Source organism: Anguilla anguilla, chromosome 13 (genome assembly GCF_013347855.1).
Source record: "Anguilla anguilla isolate fAngAng1 chromosome 13, fAngAng1.pri, whole genome shotgun sequence".
NCBI lineage: Eukaryota > Metazoa > Chordata > Actinopteri > Anguilliformes > Anguillidae > Anguilla > Anguilla anguilla.
In genome coordinates this window covers 2,687,358-2,704,849 of record NC_049213.1, presented here as the reverse complement: position 1 = coordinate 2,704,849, position 17,492 = coordinate 2,687,358, and the positions used below count along the sequence as shown (strand labels likewise).

General features: G+C 43.9%; 1 protein-coding gene across 1 annotated transcript in view; it reads right to left on the bottom strand.

Moving 5' to 3' along the window:
• The window catches only part of vapb (VAMP (vesicle-associated membrane protein)-associated protein B and C), a 28,995-nt gene extending 18,947 nt beyond the window's left edge, over positions 1 to 10,048 (bottom strand). Inside the window, exon 1 of the mRNA XM_035388688.1 lies at positions 9,780 to 10,048. Within this exon, the coding sequence (XP_035244579.1) occupies positions 9,780 to 9,837 (58 nt within the window). The 5' untranslated portion in view covers positions 9,838 to 10,048. The remainder of the gene's footprint in view (positions 1 to 9,779) is intronic.
• Positions 10,049 to 17,492: the final 7,444 nt, after the last annotated feature.

The following is a 17,492-nucleotide window of genomic DNA, read 5'->3' as shown; positions in this document are numbered from 1 at the left end:
TACGCTTGTTTTGTAGGGCTATTTCATAACTGCTTTATATTTTTGAAACAAAACAAGCAAACAAAAGATCAGTGTTGATCTTTACCAACACAAACTCACTGAGGTCAAAATTAGTTTGTGCAGGAAAAGATTAACTCTGATGACTCTGAAATGTATATGCATTGTATAAAACAAAGCCAAAAATCTAATTGTCGTTTTATGTTTTATATTCAGGTTTTGGACTTCTTGTTTACGTTTCTAAATGCAGACCTTCTGAAAAACCTGGAACCCCATTCCACTGATGTAAGCCGTTTCATTCATAATCATTTTTAAAAATTCAAAGCATTTAATTACTTTACATGCTGGCAAATTAATGCTCTGATCTTTCCACACATCATGCTTGTAGTTTGCATAAATCATGGCTGCTCAGCAAGAGATCTCACTGAGGTGTGCCAAATTGGGGTTGAAATGAAAACCTACAGGACAGTAGATCTCCAGGGACAGGGTTGGGCAGCCCTGCTCTAGCTGTTGAATGAGGTATGCTTTGTTAGGGTCGGAGTGAAAACCTACAGGATGGTAGATCTCCAGGAGCAGGGTTGGGCAGCCCTGCTCTAGCTGTTGAATGAGGTATGCTTTGTTAGGGTCGGAGTGAAAACCTACAGGACGGTAGATCTCCAGGAGCAGGGTTGGGCAGCCCTGCTCTAGCTGTTGAATGAGGTGTGCTTTGTTAGGGTTGGAGTGAAAACCTACAGGATGGTAGATCTCCAGGAACAGGGATGGGCAGCCCTTGTGTAAGCAATGCACCAGCTGGGAGCATTTTAACTAATGCAAAATGTATTATTTATGGCAGTGTGTTATAATACCAACTGTTGTGCTCATAATATATTATTGTAGCGTAACACAGGAAACTTTTAAATCTGTTATATTTTTCAAGATCTGTTATCATACTATCAAGATGTAGGCTACACATAATGAAGGAAAACCTCGCCTAATATTCATTTATTTCCTAATATACCAAGTGACAGTTTGTGTTAAAATGAGTTTAAAATGATGTTTGAGAAAGATAAATTTCAGCTGATCTTCAGTCTTCCCTTAAAACACTGGGCATGCCTTTTAAATCAGACTGCACCATCCAGAGGGCCATTTTATAAGGACCTTTAGTGGTAGGTCAAGTCCCACGTCTTTCTATAACAAACTGATTCAGGTCTTCAGGAGCATGCATAACCAAACTAAGAAACTACTCTTTCAGGAATTTTGAATGGCAGGGGGGTCAAAGCAGACAGGATTAATCCTCAGCTGTGTGTCAATAAGGATCTAAGCAACAGCAGGATTAGATTAAAATTAAAACTGGAGTGAACAAACAAGTAGGTTTGTGCTCTTTATTATCCAGAAGTAATACCTTGCATTTACTACAGCAACAAAATGCAACATTTTAAAAATGTATTGGGCTTTCACACTTACTTATCTTAACTGCCTGACTACTCGCGGTCCTGGGCTTGGTTCCCATCACGTTTACAACGCTACCGTACTTAACCCCAGGGCTATCCAGCAGGCTCGGATATTCTCTGAACCGTTTCGAGAACTCACACCAGGAACTCAACGTTTACCTCGCTCTGGAGCAGCGCTAAACCAGTCCCGGGCCGTCTAAGGTTGGTGCTCTCGCACTTTTGAGGACTCAGGTGTAAAACAAAGCTTAGCCTGGGGCCAAAGATTCCATTATGACGTTTCCAGAATGATCTTAGGCCCAAGGCTGACTGCAGTAAGAGAACCCTATTAAATAACCTTGCAATAGCCACTGCAGTCCTTATATATTTTGATACAGTGAGCCCCATAATGTTTGGGACAAAGACAAATTCTTCTGCAAACAGTGGACACTGACACATCCACGCCTGCCTCCTGAGGAGTGCTTCTGACCTGTCGAACAGGTGTTCGGGGGATTTTCTTCAGTATGGTGAGAATTCTTCAGTCATCACCAATAAAGATCCTTCTTAGACTGCCAGGCCCTTCGCAATTACTGAGCTCACTGATGCTCTTTCTTCTTATTGATGTGCCAAAACAGTTGATTTTTGTAAACCTAAGGTTTGGCCTATGTCTCTGACTGTTCTCCCCCCCCCCCTTTTTTTTTATCAAAAAAAGAATTACCAACCCATGCGCTCAAAGTAAAAATATTTCCCTCTACATATGGTTTGCAAAGTTCTGCCATCCAATCCGTTGTACGGCAACGTTGGCACATTCTGTCAACAGATCCTCAACTTAAAGATGTTTTTGTTGATCCTCCTCTATTTTCTCATTACAGAGGTCGTAACCTTGGTGACAGATTGGTCTGTGCCGACCACTACAAACCTAGATCACCATACTTCCCGATACCACCGGGTTGTTTTCCGTGTCACAACTGTGTGTCCTGCAACAATTTGGTAAAAACAGATTGTTTCACTCATCCCCAAACTGGGAAGAAGTTTAAAATCAAACAACGCATAACATGCAACACAAACAATTTAATTTATCTTTTACTTTGTCCTGGTGGACGGGGCTACGTGGGTCAGACCACAAGGCCCCTTAAAACCCACATAAGTGAGCACAAAAGCGCAATTAGAAGGGGAGATGTGAATTCGTCAGTTGCAAGACACTTTTTAGAACATAAACATACAGTGCAAACAATGCGATGCATCGGTATAGAGAACATCCAAATGAGCAGAAGGGGGGGAGATTTAAATAAACATATCCTAAGGAGAGGGGCTTATTGGCAATTTACTTTAGATACAAGGTGTTCGGGGATGAAGGATGATTTTGAGTTATCTTGTTTTTTATAGATCCCCTCGTTGTCTTTGGCCTGCAGGGGTTTGCATGGACTCATTTCTGAACCATCATTAATTAAACACTGTTTTTGTGGATCTTACATTTCATTTCATGTATCTGTTTTTGAATTAGGAGATGGATGCCTCGAACTTAGTGTATGTGTGTATATATATGTGTATGTATTTATATATGTGTATCCTATTCAAAATAATATGGTTGTTGCTGCAACTGGTGTTTTTCTTATTTTTCTTATTAGCCTGCCTAGCCTTCTTGTCATACACATTGGCCTAAGACAGGTTTTGGTCATTATTGATTGTATAATTATTCAATCATTTAGAAGCTCATTTACATATATAATTGGCTATTGTGATGTCATGTTTATTCTGGTTTTATATTTCCTGTTTGTCAGAAGAACTTGAGACACTGAGGACGGCTTAGGCCAAAACAGGTCTGCCCCTTATTTCTCAGCCTCATTACTTCTCAGGCTTCCTTGACTTTCATTGGCAAAACTCTGGTCCTCAAGTTCACAAACACCAATAACAGACTCCAAACGCAATCAAAAGCTCGAATCAAAACCAGATACTGCCAGCTGTCTTATACCTGCCGCAAGGAAGCAATCTAATCACAAACACCTGTGAAGCCATTTGTCCCCAACATTACGGTGTCCTGAAATGGGCGGACTATGTATTAAAAGTGCTGTAATTTCTACAGGGTGAAACCAACGTGTATAAAAAACCCCTTTAATAAAAGCTGACAGTCTGCACTTTAACCATGTGTGAACTGTCTGATTACAAATCTAAAACTGTGGAGTACAGACGTAGAGCTTTCCTGGGGTGACCTGCACCTGCTGTCACAGAGGCAGCCATGCGCCATGCCTAGACTGGTCTGGAGAACAGGACTCCTTTTATTCTGGGAGACCAATTAAATAATTAAAGGGCACTGTCAGAGAACACCGGCTGCTGCTAGCACTTTATACCACTACTGCCTATGACCGCTGGGACTTTATACCGCTACTGCTTATGACCGCTAGCACTTTATACCACTACTGCTTATGACCGCAGCCACTTTATACCACTACTGCTTATGACCGCTAGCACTTTATACCACTACTGCTTATGACCGCTAGCACTTTATACCACTACTGCTTGTGACCGCTGCCACTTTATACCACTACTGCTTATGACCGCTGCCACTTTATACCACTACTGCTTATGACCGCTAGCACTTTATACCACTACTGCCTATGACCGCTAGCACTTTATACCGCTACTGCTTATGACCGCTAGTACTTTATACCACTACTGCTTATGACCGCTAGTACTTTATACCACTACTGCCTATGACCGCTAGCACTTTATACCGCTACTGCTTATGACTGCTAGCACTTTATACCACTACTGCCTATGACCGCTAGCACTTTATACCACTACTGCCTATGACCGCTAGCACTTTATACCGCTACTGCTTATGACTGCTAGCACTTTATACCACTACTGCTTATGACCACTGCCACTTTATACCGCTACTGCTTATGACCGCTAGCACTTTATACCACTACTGCTTATGACCGCTGGGACTTTATACCACTACTGCTTATGACCGCTAGCACTTTATACCGCTACTGCTTATGACTGCTAGCACTTTATACCACTACTGCTTATGACCACTGCCACTTTATACCGCTACTGCTTATGACCGCTAGCACTTTATACCACTACTGCTTATGACCGCTAGCACTTTATACCGCTACTGCTTATGACCGCTGCCACTTTATACCGCTACTGCTTATGACCGCTGCCACTTTATACCGCTACTGCTTATGACCGCAACCACTTTATACCACTACTGCCTATGACCGCTAGCACTTTATACCACTACTGCTTATGACCGCTAGCACTTTATACCACTATTGCCTATGACCGCTAGCACTTTATACCACTACTGCTTATGACTGCGAGCACTTTATACCACTACTGCCTATGACCGCTAGCATGTTATACCACTACTGCTTATGACCGCAGCCACTTTATACCACTACTGCTTATGACCGCTAGCACTTTATACCGCTACTGCTTATGACCGCTAGCATGTTATACCGCTACTGCTTATGACCGCAGCCACTTTATACCACTACTGCTTATGACCGCAGCCACTTTATACCACTACTGCTTATGACCGCTAGCATGTTATACCACTACTGCTTATGACCGCTAGCACTTTATACCGCTACTGCTTATAACCGCTAGCACTTTATACCACTACTACTTATGACCGCTGCCACTTTATACCGCTACTGCTTATGACCGCTAGCACTTTATACCACTACTACTTATGACCGCTGCCACTTTATACCACTACTGCTTATGACCGCTAGCACTTTATACCGCTACTGCTTATGACCGCTAGCATGTTATACCACTACTGCTTATGACCGCAGCCACTTTATACCACTACTGCTTATGACCGCAGCCACTTTATACCACTACTGCTTATGACCGCTAGCATGTTATACCACTACTGCTTATGACCGCTAGCACTTTATACCGCTACTGCTTATGACCGCTAGCACTTTATACCACTACTACTTATGACCGCTGCCACTTTATACCGCTACTGCTTATGACCGCTAGCACTTTATACCACTACTACTTATGACCGCTGCCACTTTATACCGCTACTGCTTATGACCGCTAGCACTTTATACCACTACTACTTATGACCGCTGCCACTTTATACCACTACTGCTTATGACCGCTGGCACTTTATACCACTACTGCCTATGACCGCTGCCACTTTATACCACTACTGCTTATGACCACTGGCACTTTATACCACAAGCACAACACAGTGACACAACACTGATGCAGTATTAAAATGGTCAATATGCAAGCACAACACAGTGACACAACACTGATGTAGTATTAAAATGGTCAATATGCAAGCACAACACAGTGACACAACACTGATTCTGTATTAAAAAGGTCAATATGCTGCACAACACAGTGACACAACACTGATTGTGTATTAAAATGGTCAATATGCAAGCACAACACAATAATACAACAACGATGCTGTATTAAACTGTCCATCGTCCATCTTCTGTGTAGATATACTTGATATTTTATTTTCTCTCCTGTAACACAGATATGGTCGTATTGAGAGTAATACGTATGCTCAATGGAGAGAGACAAAAAACTGGTTCTGGTTGTTTACAACTGTGAAGGTAAATAAAATCACAAAAGTCAAGGCCAGAGCATCCCTCAGCCTTCATAAAAAGAACAGCAGATGGAATTAAGGCACACCTAATTAGAAAGCATGTTTCCTGCAGGCCAAATCGCATCGCTTTCTCTGTCCATCAATTCCATTAAGCTCCTAGGATAGCAACGCATTAATCGATACTGCAGGCTGGACATAACACGACAAAAAATAGCTTAAAGAGCACAGCGTCCGCTTTTCCTAAATGATTAGCCTCCGTCCCACGGCATCTTCCAGAACACTTTTGGGTTCCCTGTACCAACAGAACATTTTTACTCACAAAAACCCCCAAACGCAGTATGTATGCCTTTAGCATCGGATTCACAAGGTGCTGTGATGGCTACTTTGGCACCGCGATTTGTCAAGGATTCTGTGGATCTTTGAGGACCCCGTTGGGAGGGAAACAATTTGTATTAAAGGGGGGACCGATGACAGTGATAGCAACCCCCCAACTCAAGGGCAGGCTAGTTTATTTAACAGCTTTAATAATTTCTTCAAAAACAAACTTGGAATCGTAGGGCACAAAGACTACCACATTCACTTCAATTACCCGGAAAATGTTCGCGATAAACACCGTCCTTGAAAAGCAAGCGGACCTTCAGTCCTCCCTGGAGCTCTTAGGATACTTCCGCCAGAGGCCCGTCGCTAAACGCGCAAAACTACATTCAGCAAAAGACACTTTGTCCGGGATCAGCTGTCAGAGCCCACCCACTCAATAGAAGAGCTCCAATTTATGTCTGTTCTATATATAGGCCTATTCACAACGATGTAGCGGACTGCTCCTTTAGGAGACATAACGTCCCATAAGATTCACTATCGCAATGACAGCAGAAACTGCCTCACACATGAAAAATGCCGTTATAAACGGGTTGCTTCAGGCTGGAATTCAATTACTCACTCGCGAGGAGACCGCTTCTGTATTCGCTGTGAGTATCATGTTTTATCACTGAACGAAGTGACAGAAGTCATGGTTGCGTTCGAAAGAAACACAATGAACAGTAGAGGAAACGGAACATAGGACTACCCCGCATTGTGTGCGCTGTGAAAAGCAGTCAAAGGGGAATGAAAAGCTTAGCATGCCGTACGGCAGAGTGGCAGCAGCCAATCAAACTGCTCAGTCGGGTTTACGATTCGGCCCCGAGCAGCACGCGCTATGCGCTGCCACGACTCCACCGGAGACTCTAGTCAAAGTGCAGCTGGCTCCTGATCGATGCGACCCAGAGCCAAGCCGCCCGGAGGAAACGCAGGTCGTTTAAATAGCTGTAGGGGAATCAAATGTGCATTGAGGATGATATGGTGCCAAAAGCGAACAGGATATACCGAAAGCACTGAATATTCTAGATATAGTTTCACCTTGCAGTGACCATGGTGACACCCGTCCTGTGCCTTTAACCGAAGACTGGCACAGCTGCCCTGAAGAACGCCGACCCCAACACCCTGGTGAATGTCCGAGGGTTTCCATAACAACCCTTGCAAAGGTTACACCACTTCCTGAAAGTGACTTAGGCTGAATTCCAAGCGGAAAATATTGCATCCTGCACATATGCTTTGAAGGGTGGAAGTGGGCAGCGGCCAAATTAAGAGGTTTTCTAAAAACAAATATGCTTGATATTCCCATGTAAAAGTGTGCTCCTTAAAGACAGTGACACAGTATTAACTGTAAGGCTTGCATTCGCTTTCATTTTGAGGCACAGTTCCTATTGTGTATTGCATTATTAGAGACTAAGTATAGAAACGGAATGGGTGGTATTAAACAGATTGATAGCCAGGGATTCTATAATACACCAGTAAAAAATATCACCGTCTACAAGGCTGTATGAGACAGGTTATTTTGTTACATGTATTTATTTTATTTTTATTTTTTACAAACTATCAATGTATACTTGATACGGAATATAGTCTGTCATTTTGCATAATTGTGACTCCCCCTGTAGAAATGTTTGCATAAGCCAGTCTTTATTATGGTGCAAAGGATGCTAAGGTCTATATTAATATTTCAGACTTTCAGTGACTGTAATATGGTGGCTGTGGCGACACTAAACACATCAGACCATTGCACACAGACAGTTTGCCGAACTGGGTGCCAACTAGACAACTGTTCCTAAACATCACTCATTCAGCCAAGCTCCACTGAGCCCAACAAGAAGACTGATTCTGGGGTCCCGGTAAGAGGTATGTCTGTATGTTTTACAGAAAGGAAGCAGCTGTCGGAACTTTGTTGAAATGACAAAGGGGAGAAATACCTGATACTATTTGGACCCACTTTGAAGACACTTAAACAGTTTAGTGATGCATTTCAGTATACAGGGCCAGACTCGTGCATGCTTCAAAAGCACTGTATGAATATATATAACATTACGTTGCATTTAACTTACACCAGGCTGGGAACTGCAAACTCCAGCATAGCACGCATGGCTGCGTGCTTGCTAACAGTCATAAACTGTCAGGAAACTTCAGTAGACTCCCGCACAGATGTTTTATTCAGACAGGAGGGTCATTTTTTAGGAAGGTGGTTGTCCGACAAAATAATAATAGAGGTAGTTATGTTATCCAACTTGCTTATTGTTGTTTACATTAATTTGTTAGTTAGTTGGGATTGCTCTAAATCCATTTTAGAGAGGCATTTGGGCATGGACAAATCTAACAGTAAACCAACTACGTAAGCACGGAATACCACAACGTTGTGGCCTGTTACCGCTCATAAAATGGCAAATGAAATTATGATCACGCATTAGTTATACACTCGAAAGCAAGATATAGATTAGTAGCTGCCTAGCGAACTTGTACTTCACTAATGCATCCAAGTAGTGCAATCTGTCAACATTAACTTAGTTAATGTCAGTTAGTCGACTACTCTATGTCGCTGACAGTTTCAAAACCAAGCCTTTTGCGAGTTCGCTAACTAGCAGACAATGGCAATGCAGTTAACGCCAACGGTAGGTATGCGGTAGTTACATGCACTAAATGCTGGGCATGGAAACTAAGGCAGTCATGTGTGGTACCGTGTTACTGCATGGCTCGCTGAATAACCCATCCCAGGTAGCTAATGACGTCCCTGGCTGGTTGTCCTCCACCCATTTCCCAAGTAACAATTCATTTTGTCGCCCATGCAAATATCTTGCTGACAACATATAGTACAAAGGCAGCTATTGGCAGTCATATTTTGTTTAGACATCTTTCTCCGCCAAGTATTTTGCAATAGCGCCACTACGCTTTCAGGATCCGTGGAATTAGCCAATGCAGCAGCAAGGTTAAAATGCGTAGAACTAGTTATCAAGCCAGCCTGAGCTATATGCGTTCGATTCAGTCATGAAATTACATACATAGAAATGTCTAAAAATCCATGCTCATACTTCATTTAATTTACTAAGCCTAGTTCTAACTAAACGGGCATAGGCATCGGCATAGCTAGCTTAAGCAAATAGCTAAGCCAGTCAATCACAACAGTGCACGAATGACTGGGCCTAGCTCCAGGCTGGCTAGCTAGCTGGCCCACAGATAAGCTGTCAAATACCCATGAAACACTGATCTCCTTTGTATTTCGTTTAATGTGAAAGGCACACTAACTTCCGCTACGATCCCTCCTCATTCATTTACCATGGCCGACCCCCCCACCCCCCCTCATCCCAATGTCGAAATATGGCTGCCACCTAAGCCCCCCTCCCTTCCTAGTTTCGGTGCACATTTGGTGGCTAGCTGGGCTCGGTGCACTCGCAGCTCAGACGGAATGAAGGGCCCTCCCCTCTTACCTCGGAATTTCAGTTCGTGCTGTGGCTCTAGAAGCAGGACCTGTTCTTGCCTGGCCATCTCCCAGCGGTTTCCGAGCGTAATTTCTGCCGTAATGGGGTTTCTGTTGCTGCGATGATGTTGGTATGAATGTTACGGTTGTTATTATGGTAATTGGCTCTGATTATTCCGTCTCCTGGTCACTGCAAATAACAGGAGGGCGACTCCGGGCTACGAGCGGCTGTGATGATGCAGCAGGAAGGAGGTGAGAGAGAGGCTCAGATGACGTCACGACTCCGCATTAACCACTGAACGAGGGGCGAGGTGAGAGGAGATTTGCGGGGAGGCAGCGGGGGGTTTGCACAGAGGCGTAGGGCACAAGGTGTGTCCATCAGTCACCCATACCCACCACCTCCGTCCTTCTTGTTGGTTTGTTAATGCTTCTGCTCATCGTCCTCGCGTAAAAACTCATCCATTACCAATTCAGCCATTCGTCTGGTATTGAAAATCCTGTGATTTGCAAAGTTGCAAGATATAAGGCTATGTATATGCACGTATGCGCGAATATATTACATTTGAGGCCAAAGGTTTACATACACCTCGGCTAAAGACATTCAAACTCAAATTTTCACAACTCCACACATTTTATGTTACCAAACATTTCCATGAGTTAAGTCAATTAGGGTATCTACTTTATTTCCATAAGAGGTCATTTCAGAATAATAGTTAAAACAGATTTAGTTCAGCTTTTATGTACTATATCAGATTTTCAGTGGGTCGAAAGTTTACATACACTTTGTTGGTATTTGGTGGCATTGCCTTTTAATTGCTTATCTTGATTCAAACGCTTGAGGTAGCCTTCCACAAGCTTCTCACAATACTTTGCCGGAATTTTTGCCCATTCCTCCTGACAGAACTGATGTAACTCAGTCAGGTTTGTGGGCCTCAGGTTTGTGGGCCTCCTTGCCCAGGCACGCTTTCTCAGTTCAGTCCACAAAATTTCTATGGGATTTAGGTCAGGGCTTTGTGATGGCCACTTCAAAACCTTCACTTTGTTGTCTTTAAGCCATTTTGTTACAACTTTGGAGGTATGCTTAGGATCACTGTCCTGCTGGAAGAACCAGTTGCGACCAAGATTTAACTTTCTAGCTGATGTCCTGAGGTGTTGCTTCAGTATTTCTAGATAATCCTCCTTCCTCATGCTGCTATCTATTTTCTGAAGTGCACCAATCCCTTTTCCAGCAAAACACCCCCACAACATGATGCTGCCACCCCCATGCTTCACAGTTGGGATGGTGTTTTTCGGATTAAAAGCCTCACCCTTTTTCCTCCATACATAGCGCTGATCATTATGGCCAAACGATTCAATTTTTGTTTCATCTGACCAGAGAACACTCCTCCAAAAGTTTAGGTCTTCATCCTGGTGATCACCTGCAAACTTCATTCTGGCTTTTTTATGCTAGTCTTGGAGTAGGGGCTTCTTCCTTGCGTGACAGCCTTTCAGGCCATGGTGATGCAGGATTCTCTTAATGGTGGATGTAGATACTTTGGTACCTGATGCCTCCAACTCCTTCACCAGTTCCTTTGTTGTTGTCCTGGGGTTCAGTTGAACCCTTCGGACCAAAGTTTGTTCAGCCCTGGGAGTTAATTTGTGCCTCCTTCCTGAACGATGCAGTGTCTTGTGTGGTCCCAAGATTTTTATATATGCATACAATTGTTTGTACAGATGCTTGTGGAACCTAACGTTGCTTGGAAATTGCTCCTAAGGAGGAACTGGACTTCTGGAGGTTCACAATCTTTTTTTCTGAGGTCTTGGCTGAGTTGCTTGGATTTTCCCATGGTATCAAGGGCAAAAAGGCAGTGGCTTTAAAGGTAGGCTCTTAAATACAGCCACATGTGCCAATTAACTCCTAATTATGAAAATTGGCCAATCAGAAGCTTCTAAAAAGTCATTACATCAATTTCTGGAATCTTCCAGACTGTTTGAAGAGACATTCAACTTGGTGTATGTAAACTTTTGACCCACTGGAATTCTGATATAGTGAATTAAAGATTAAATAAATCTGTCTCTAATCGATTATTTTAAAACTACCCGTGATGTGAACAAAGTAGATGTCCTAATTCACTTGCCAAAAGAAATGTATGGTAACATGAAATGTGCGGAGTTGTGAAAAACTGAGTTTGAATATCTTTAGCCTAAGTGTATGTAAACCTTTGGCCTCAACTGTACATCTTAACGTATGTGCGTAGCATTAATGCACTTGTTTTACATAACGAATGAATCTGTACAAAGCACTTTTTGAGATTTCTGTGAGATTTTTTTGAGCATTTCTAGTCATGTGCTAGAAAAAGGTATTCCCGCAAACTTTGTCTAGTCCTCAACAATTTCAAATGAGTAATTTACAAGTATTAATGAGAATCGAGGCTTTGAACTAGTCCAGAACAGGTGAAAATTAGCCATGGCACAAAGTCTCATTTATAAACTCTTAAAATACAAAGTTGCATTAATTGTTTGTATTTACGAGATACAAGGGTGGGTACATGGGATTTACATGATGCAAACACGACCCAATCAGAAAGTGGAAAAGAATTGGCCACATCTTGCTTAGCGCGTTATTATTTTTAGCAGTTTTAAAAACCAAAAAGTAACAATAAACCATGGTTCCATGTTTGTAAAGCATAAAGTCGTTCACATTATCTGGTGAGACAGGATCTGTGGTTCTCAATAGCACCTCCATTGCCTGAACAAAGAGGCAGCAGCTTCTCAAGGTCTCATCCCAACCTTTCCGAAATGTAAAGTTCTCCTGAGTACTGAGAGATTGGGCCGCTGGAGGTTCTGTCTGATCGAAATGTAAAGTTCTCCTGAGAGCTGAGAGATCGGGCTGGTGGAGGTCCTGTCTGATCGAAATGTAAAGTTCTCCTGAGTACTGAGAGATTGGGCCGCTGGAGGTTCTGTCTGATCGAAACGTAAAGTTCTCCTGAGAGCTGAGAGATTGGGCCAGTGGAGGTTCTGTCTGATCGAAACGTAAAGTTCTCCTGAGAGCTGAGAGATTGGGCCAGTGGAGGTTCTGTCTGATCGAAACGTAAAGTTCTCCTGAGAGCTGAGAGATCGGGCTGGTGGAGGTTCTGCTTGATCGAAACGTAAAGTTCTCCTGAGTACTGAGAGATTGGACCAGTGGAGGTTCTGCTTGATCGAAACGTAAAGTTCTCCTGAGCTGAGAGATTGGGCCAGTGGAGGTTCTGTCATTTCTCAGCTCTATTTAAAGTGCAGGGCTCAATGCTCTGAGCTGGGAGGACTTGGATACGCATACCTGCAGTTCCACACGTGTATATATAGCCATGGAGATCTTGCTTTCATTGACCACTCTGCCTCTTAATCTGATCCGCCCCGGTCAGAAGAACATTGGGCCATCTCAGCATAACCAGCCAAAGAAACACTAAAGTTAACAATGCTCAGCAGGCATGGCTATGGGAATGATTTTTTAAAAACTTTTATTAGTAAATAGCTTGGCGTTTCCCTTTTGCACATTCAAAAATACACAGTGAACAAGTTGTTTCAAGCTTTCTGTTGTATACAATCATTATGAAATGGGAAAACATTAAAGCCGATAAATGACAAGGTTTAAAGGTGGAATTGCTCCTCAGTTATACGCCAGTGGTGGTGCTTCTGCAATGCAAACTAATAAAAGTAAATAACAGAGTAATACAGCACACCATCTGAAGGAATAGTAAGTATTGACTCATATTTATACATGTTGACTTGTTCTACAGTATGCACATGGACACGGTACCTAAATCTACTGCCCCAGCAGCACTCCCTTAGGGCCAGCCCAAAGTAAGACGTGCCGATTCTCTGAAACACCGCTCGTACAAGACTGGCGATCGCGGACCGATCACTACATAATCACAAGCAGGTGTCACGTTCCATCTGCTGAAACTGAAACCGTCCAGGGTCACACCAGACATAAGCGGTTACATATTACACAGCTGCTACGCACTGAAGTCGCCTTACAATGTATCATTATGACTGCAAATATGAATGGAGACAGGAACATTGTTCTGCGTTATAGTTCAAAAAAAAGATTTTTAACTTCGCATTGAGCAGAGACTTAAGGGTAGAAGAGGAAGAAATGACTCAGCGATTAAATACAATGACATGCAATCCAATTTCTCGACAAAGGACTACGAGTCAAATTAATTTGAAGTTCTTCAAACAGTGCGAGACCCACTTGCAGTGGTATAAAGCACAGTGATGGAAGGAAACATTTTTATAACATGGTTAAAATCAGGTTTCTTAAGGAGAGGAATTTCAGTTTCTAGTGAGAAAGAAAGGCCGTAAAGACACATTAACTCAGTATATCAGGGACCAAACACAAATAACAGTACACAAAACTTCCCACATCGAAAGAGAAAAGTATTAAAAAGTGCAACTGCAAGTACCGAGCTTTAGAGTTTTATTTTCCATTGCACTGTAATGAGAACGGCATCCTGCCCTCTAAAGCTGCAAGAGATTTCCTACTGGCAAGAACACCATCTGAAATTACAACCAGCAAATCACAATTATCTGTACAGTTTGAAGTGAAACTCAGAGATCCTAAGCAAGTCTGCCTGTAAATGGAGATTAATTCTGAATTTGTACAGGAAGGGAGAAGGGATCATCAGCCTGGCAGACAATGCCAAGCGCTGTCACACTTTGGTAATTCTATTGCGCAGACATAACAAGTAGGATATATTAATATTGCACAGAAATGGCTACACTTCTTTCAGGAAAAAAATCCCTTTCACTAAACCCCTGAACTGCCACAGACTAGAACAGCTAACTGTCATTTAAATATGTAAAAGAAAGTAAAAAAAGAAGAATAAAAAAACAAACAAACTGGCAAGACGTAAAAAGCCACAGACAGCAACTTCATAGATACCAATGTATGGCACAGTCCAAAATTGGTGTGTGACAGTGTGTGTGTTGGGGGGGAGGGGGTGACACAATTTATGGGTTGGTCTGCTTTCTGCAATATTACCCAAGAATCCGTAAAACAGTGACACTGATGACTCTCGATTAAAACGGTACTTTGCATATGTCTGAGTACCATACTTTCAGCAAAGACTGTGGCTGATGGCTGGGGGAGGTAGGCCGCCATTTTACCCACCAGAATGTACAATATTCTACAAAGCCCCTGGAGTCCTGCTCAACGTGGGTCCGAAAAGTTTTCACATCTTCTCACTTCCTTCATTAATCTGCTTGTTTTTCTGAGTTAGGAGGATCCAGCTACAAACTGGCAGTTGATCCAAGAGCCCATCTCATCTTCATGCCATAATTAATCAATAATTTCTATACTTAACTTCATAATTTGACCTTCAACTCCTGTAACTTAACACCCACCCACCCACAACCAGACACACGCACACACACTCACACAGAAATGTTTGTGTATTTCAAGGTTTGGTTTGGAACCAATAATCATGTTTAAAAAAAGGTCTAATTCATAGGACAGACCTGCTTCTTTTTCCCTTTTAAGTCAGTTAAAACCTCTTGTGTAAAACCAGTAATTTAACTGTTCCCGGTTTACTCTTTCACAGAATGGCCAGGAACAGCAGGTGTCAGCAGTGGCATTCCCTTTCTTCCCTATCGACACTCGCTCACAGTTGCACATGTACACTTTCTCGCCTTAGTCCACCATCTTAGGATAGTGTAGGAAGTTCCCTTATCTCACACAGCATAGCAGTGGGTTGGAGTGGGGAGGGGGGGTATTTTTCTGCTGCTTCGTTTCATTGTGGTTGAGGAAAATTCGAGGAAATCATTCTCATTTATTTCTCTTTAATGTACATTTCTCCATATGTGAACCTGCCTTAATGGCTGCCATTGGAGTCAGTGGAATAAGAACACTGCTCGATGCCTGGAGAAAGGGCTGAACCACGCATGTACAGAACATGTTATACCGCCATGGAGAGCCGAGGTCGCCATGGAGAGCCGCGGTAGCCATGGAGAGCCGCAGTAGCCATGGAGAGCCGCGGTCGCCATGGAGAGCCGCGGTAGCCATGGAGAGCCGCGGTCGCCATGGAGAGCCGCGGTAGCCATGGAGAGCCGCGGTCGCCATGGAGAGCCGCGGTAGCCATGGAGAGCCGCGGTAGCCATGGAGAGCCGCGGTCGCCATGGAGAGCCGAGGTCGACCAGGACACCATGGTCTGCTAACCCCCATTTGGGTCAGGAGGGCCACAGGTACTTTCTAGCGTTCAACTCCGGCTGTCTTTCAGAAAGACCTTTGATTTGAAAAGGGTGGTCTTATTCTTCCTGAAACGTCTACATTTCCAGATTTTCTTTGTTTTAAACCCAAGCCAGGTGATAAAACCCAATTTGGGAAACGCAAGCCAACAGAATAAGAAAGACGAAAAACGTTTATGGGACAATTAAAGAACTGGCAGAACCTCACAAAATAAAAAATTCTCTAAAACAGTAAAAATTTCAATAAAATTTTTTTTAAAAGCGAGGGATCAGAGGAGGGTCATTTCCAACAAACACGAACGGTTAAAACAGCATTTTAAAACATTTCAGACAATGGATTCCGTCAAAAGGCAAATCTTACTGGCTGTGTTCTCGACCGCACTCGGGCAAATCCATTCACCGATTTCCCAAGCCCGACTCCCTTTCCGGTGCATTAAAAGGCGAAATGAGGACCGAATGGAAAAACGATCAGGCCGCGTGCGCGCCAGCTGCCAGTCCTGTCAGCACCCTCCCAGGCTGGCCCCGCTAAAAAGGCCAACACCAGTCGCTGGAGCTCTTGGACCGGGAGCAGTCCTCAGAGCCGAGGTAACAGATCGAATGACGCGGTCCGCCGCCACCACCTCCTGGGGCCTCCATCAAACCTCTGAGGCGCAGTCCAGTTTGCGTACGCGGTTTCCCTCCAAAGTGCAGAGCTCAAACAGGACTCCGTGGCCCACGGCCCAACAGGTAGCCCGTGTGTGCACCTGACCCAGACATAACCCATCAAAACAAAGACAAACACGCGGGCGTTTACCAAGCATCGCTAGGCAATGTTACCATAAACAATCTCCAACAGTTTCCCTCTCGAGAAACCTCAAATGTTCAAGGATTACCGCCCTGAGCTCTCTGTTGAAAACCATTGGGTGCAGAGGTCATGCAGAGTTGAAATGTGTGGCATGCGCTGACAGAGACAAGCAGCCTCCCCCCCCCCCCCCCGCATCGACAGACCCGCCCGTTTCTCACCAAGGTGGCGAGTTTGGTGAGGGAGGGGGGAAAATATACATATATATCAGCGCCTCATAACCAGCAGCTTTGAAAACAAGTACTGGACTACACAAAGACAGATTTTTGGCACAATTACAGCCAGACGCCGTTGCTCTAAAGGGGCGGGACACAAGGACGTTGAGAAACACAGGCTACGCGGCGAGCCCCCTGCAGTGGACGTGGAGGAGCATCAGAGAGCCAGATTCGGGCTTATAATGGCGGGACCCGGAAAGGCGTCTCCATGCGATGTCAGCGGTAACTGAGCAGGGAATAGACCTGCATGCACTGCATTCTTATTATAAGCTTAATAAAAGGAAAGAGGAATTTTGTGGGTGTGGGATTGGATCGGAGACCCCCAGTTTGGGCAGCACGCTCTGAAATGGGAGAACCCCGGAGAGCGGAGAGCGGGGGGGGGTGGCATGGAGTGGCATGGGGTGGCGTGGGGCGGAAGCTGGACGGGACGCCCTTCGTGCGCTCTCTCAGCTCGAGACAG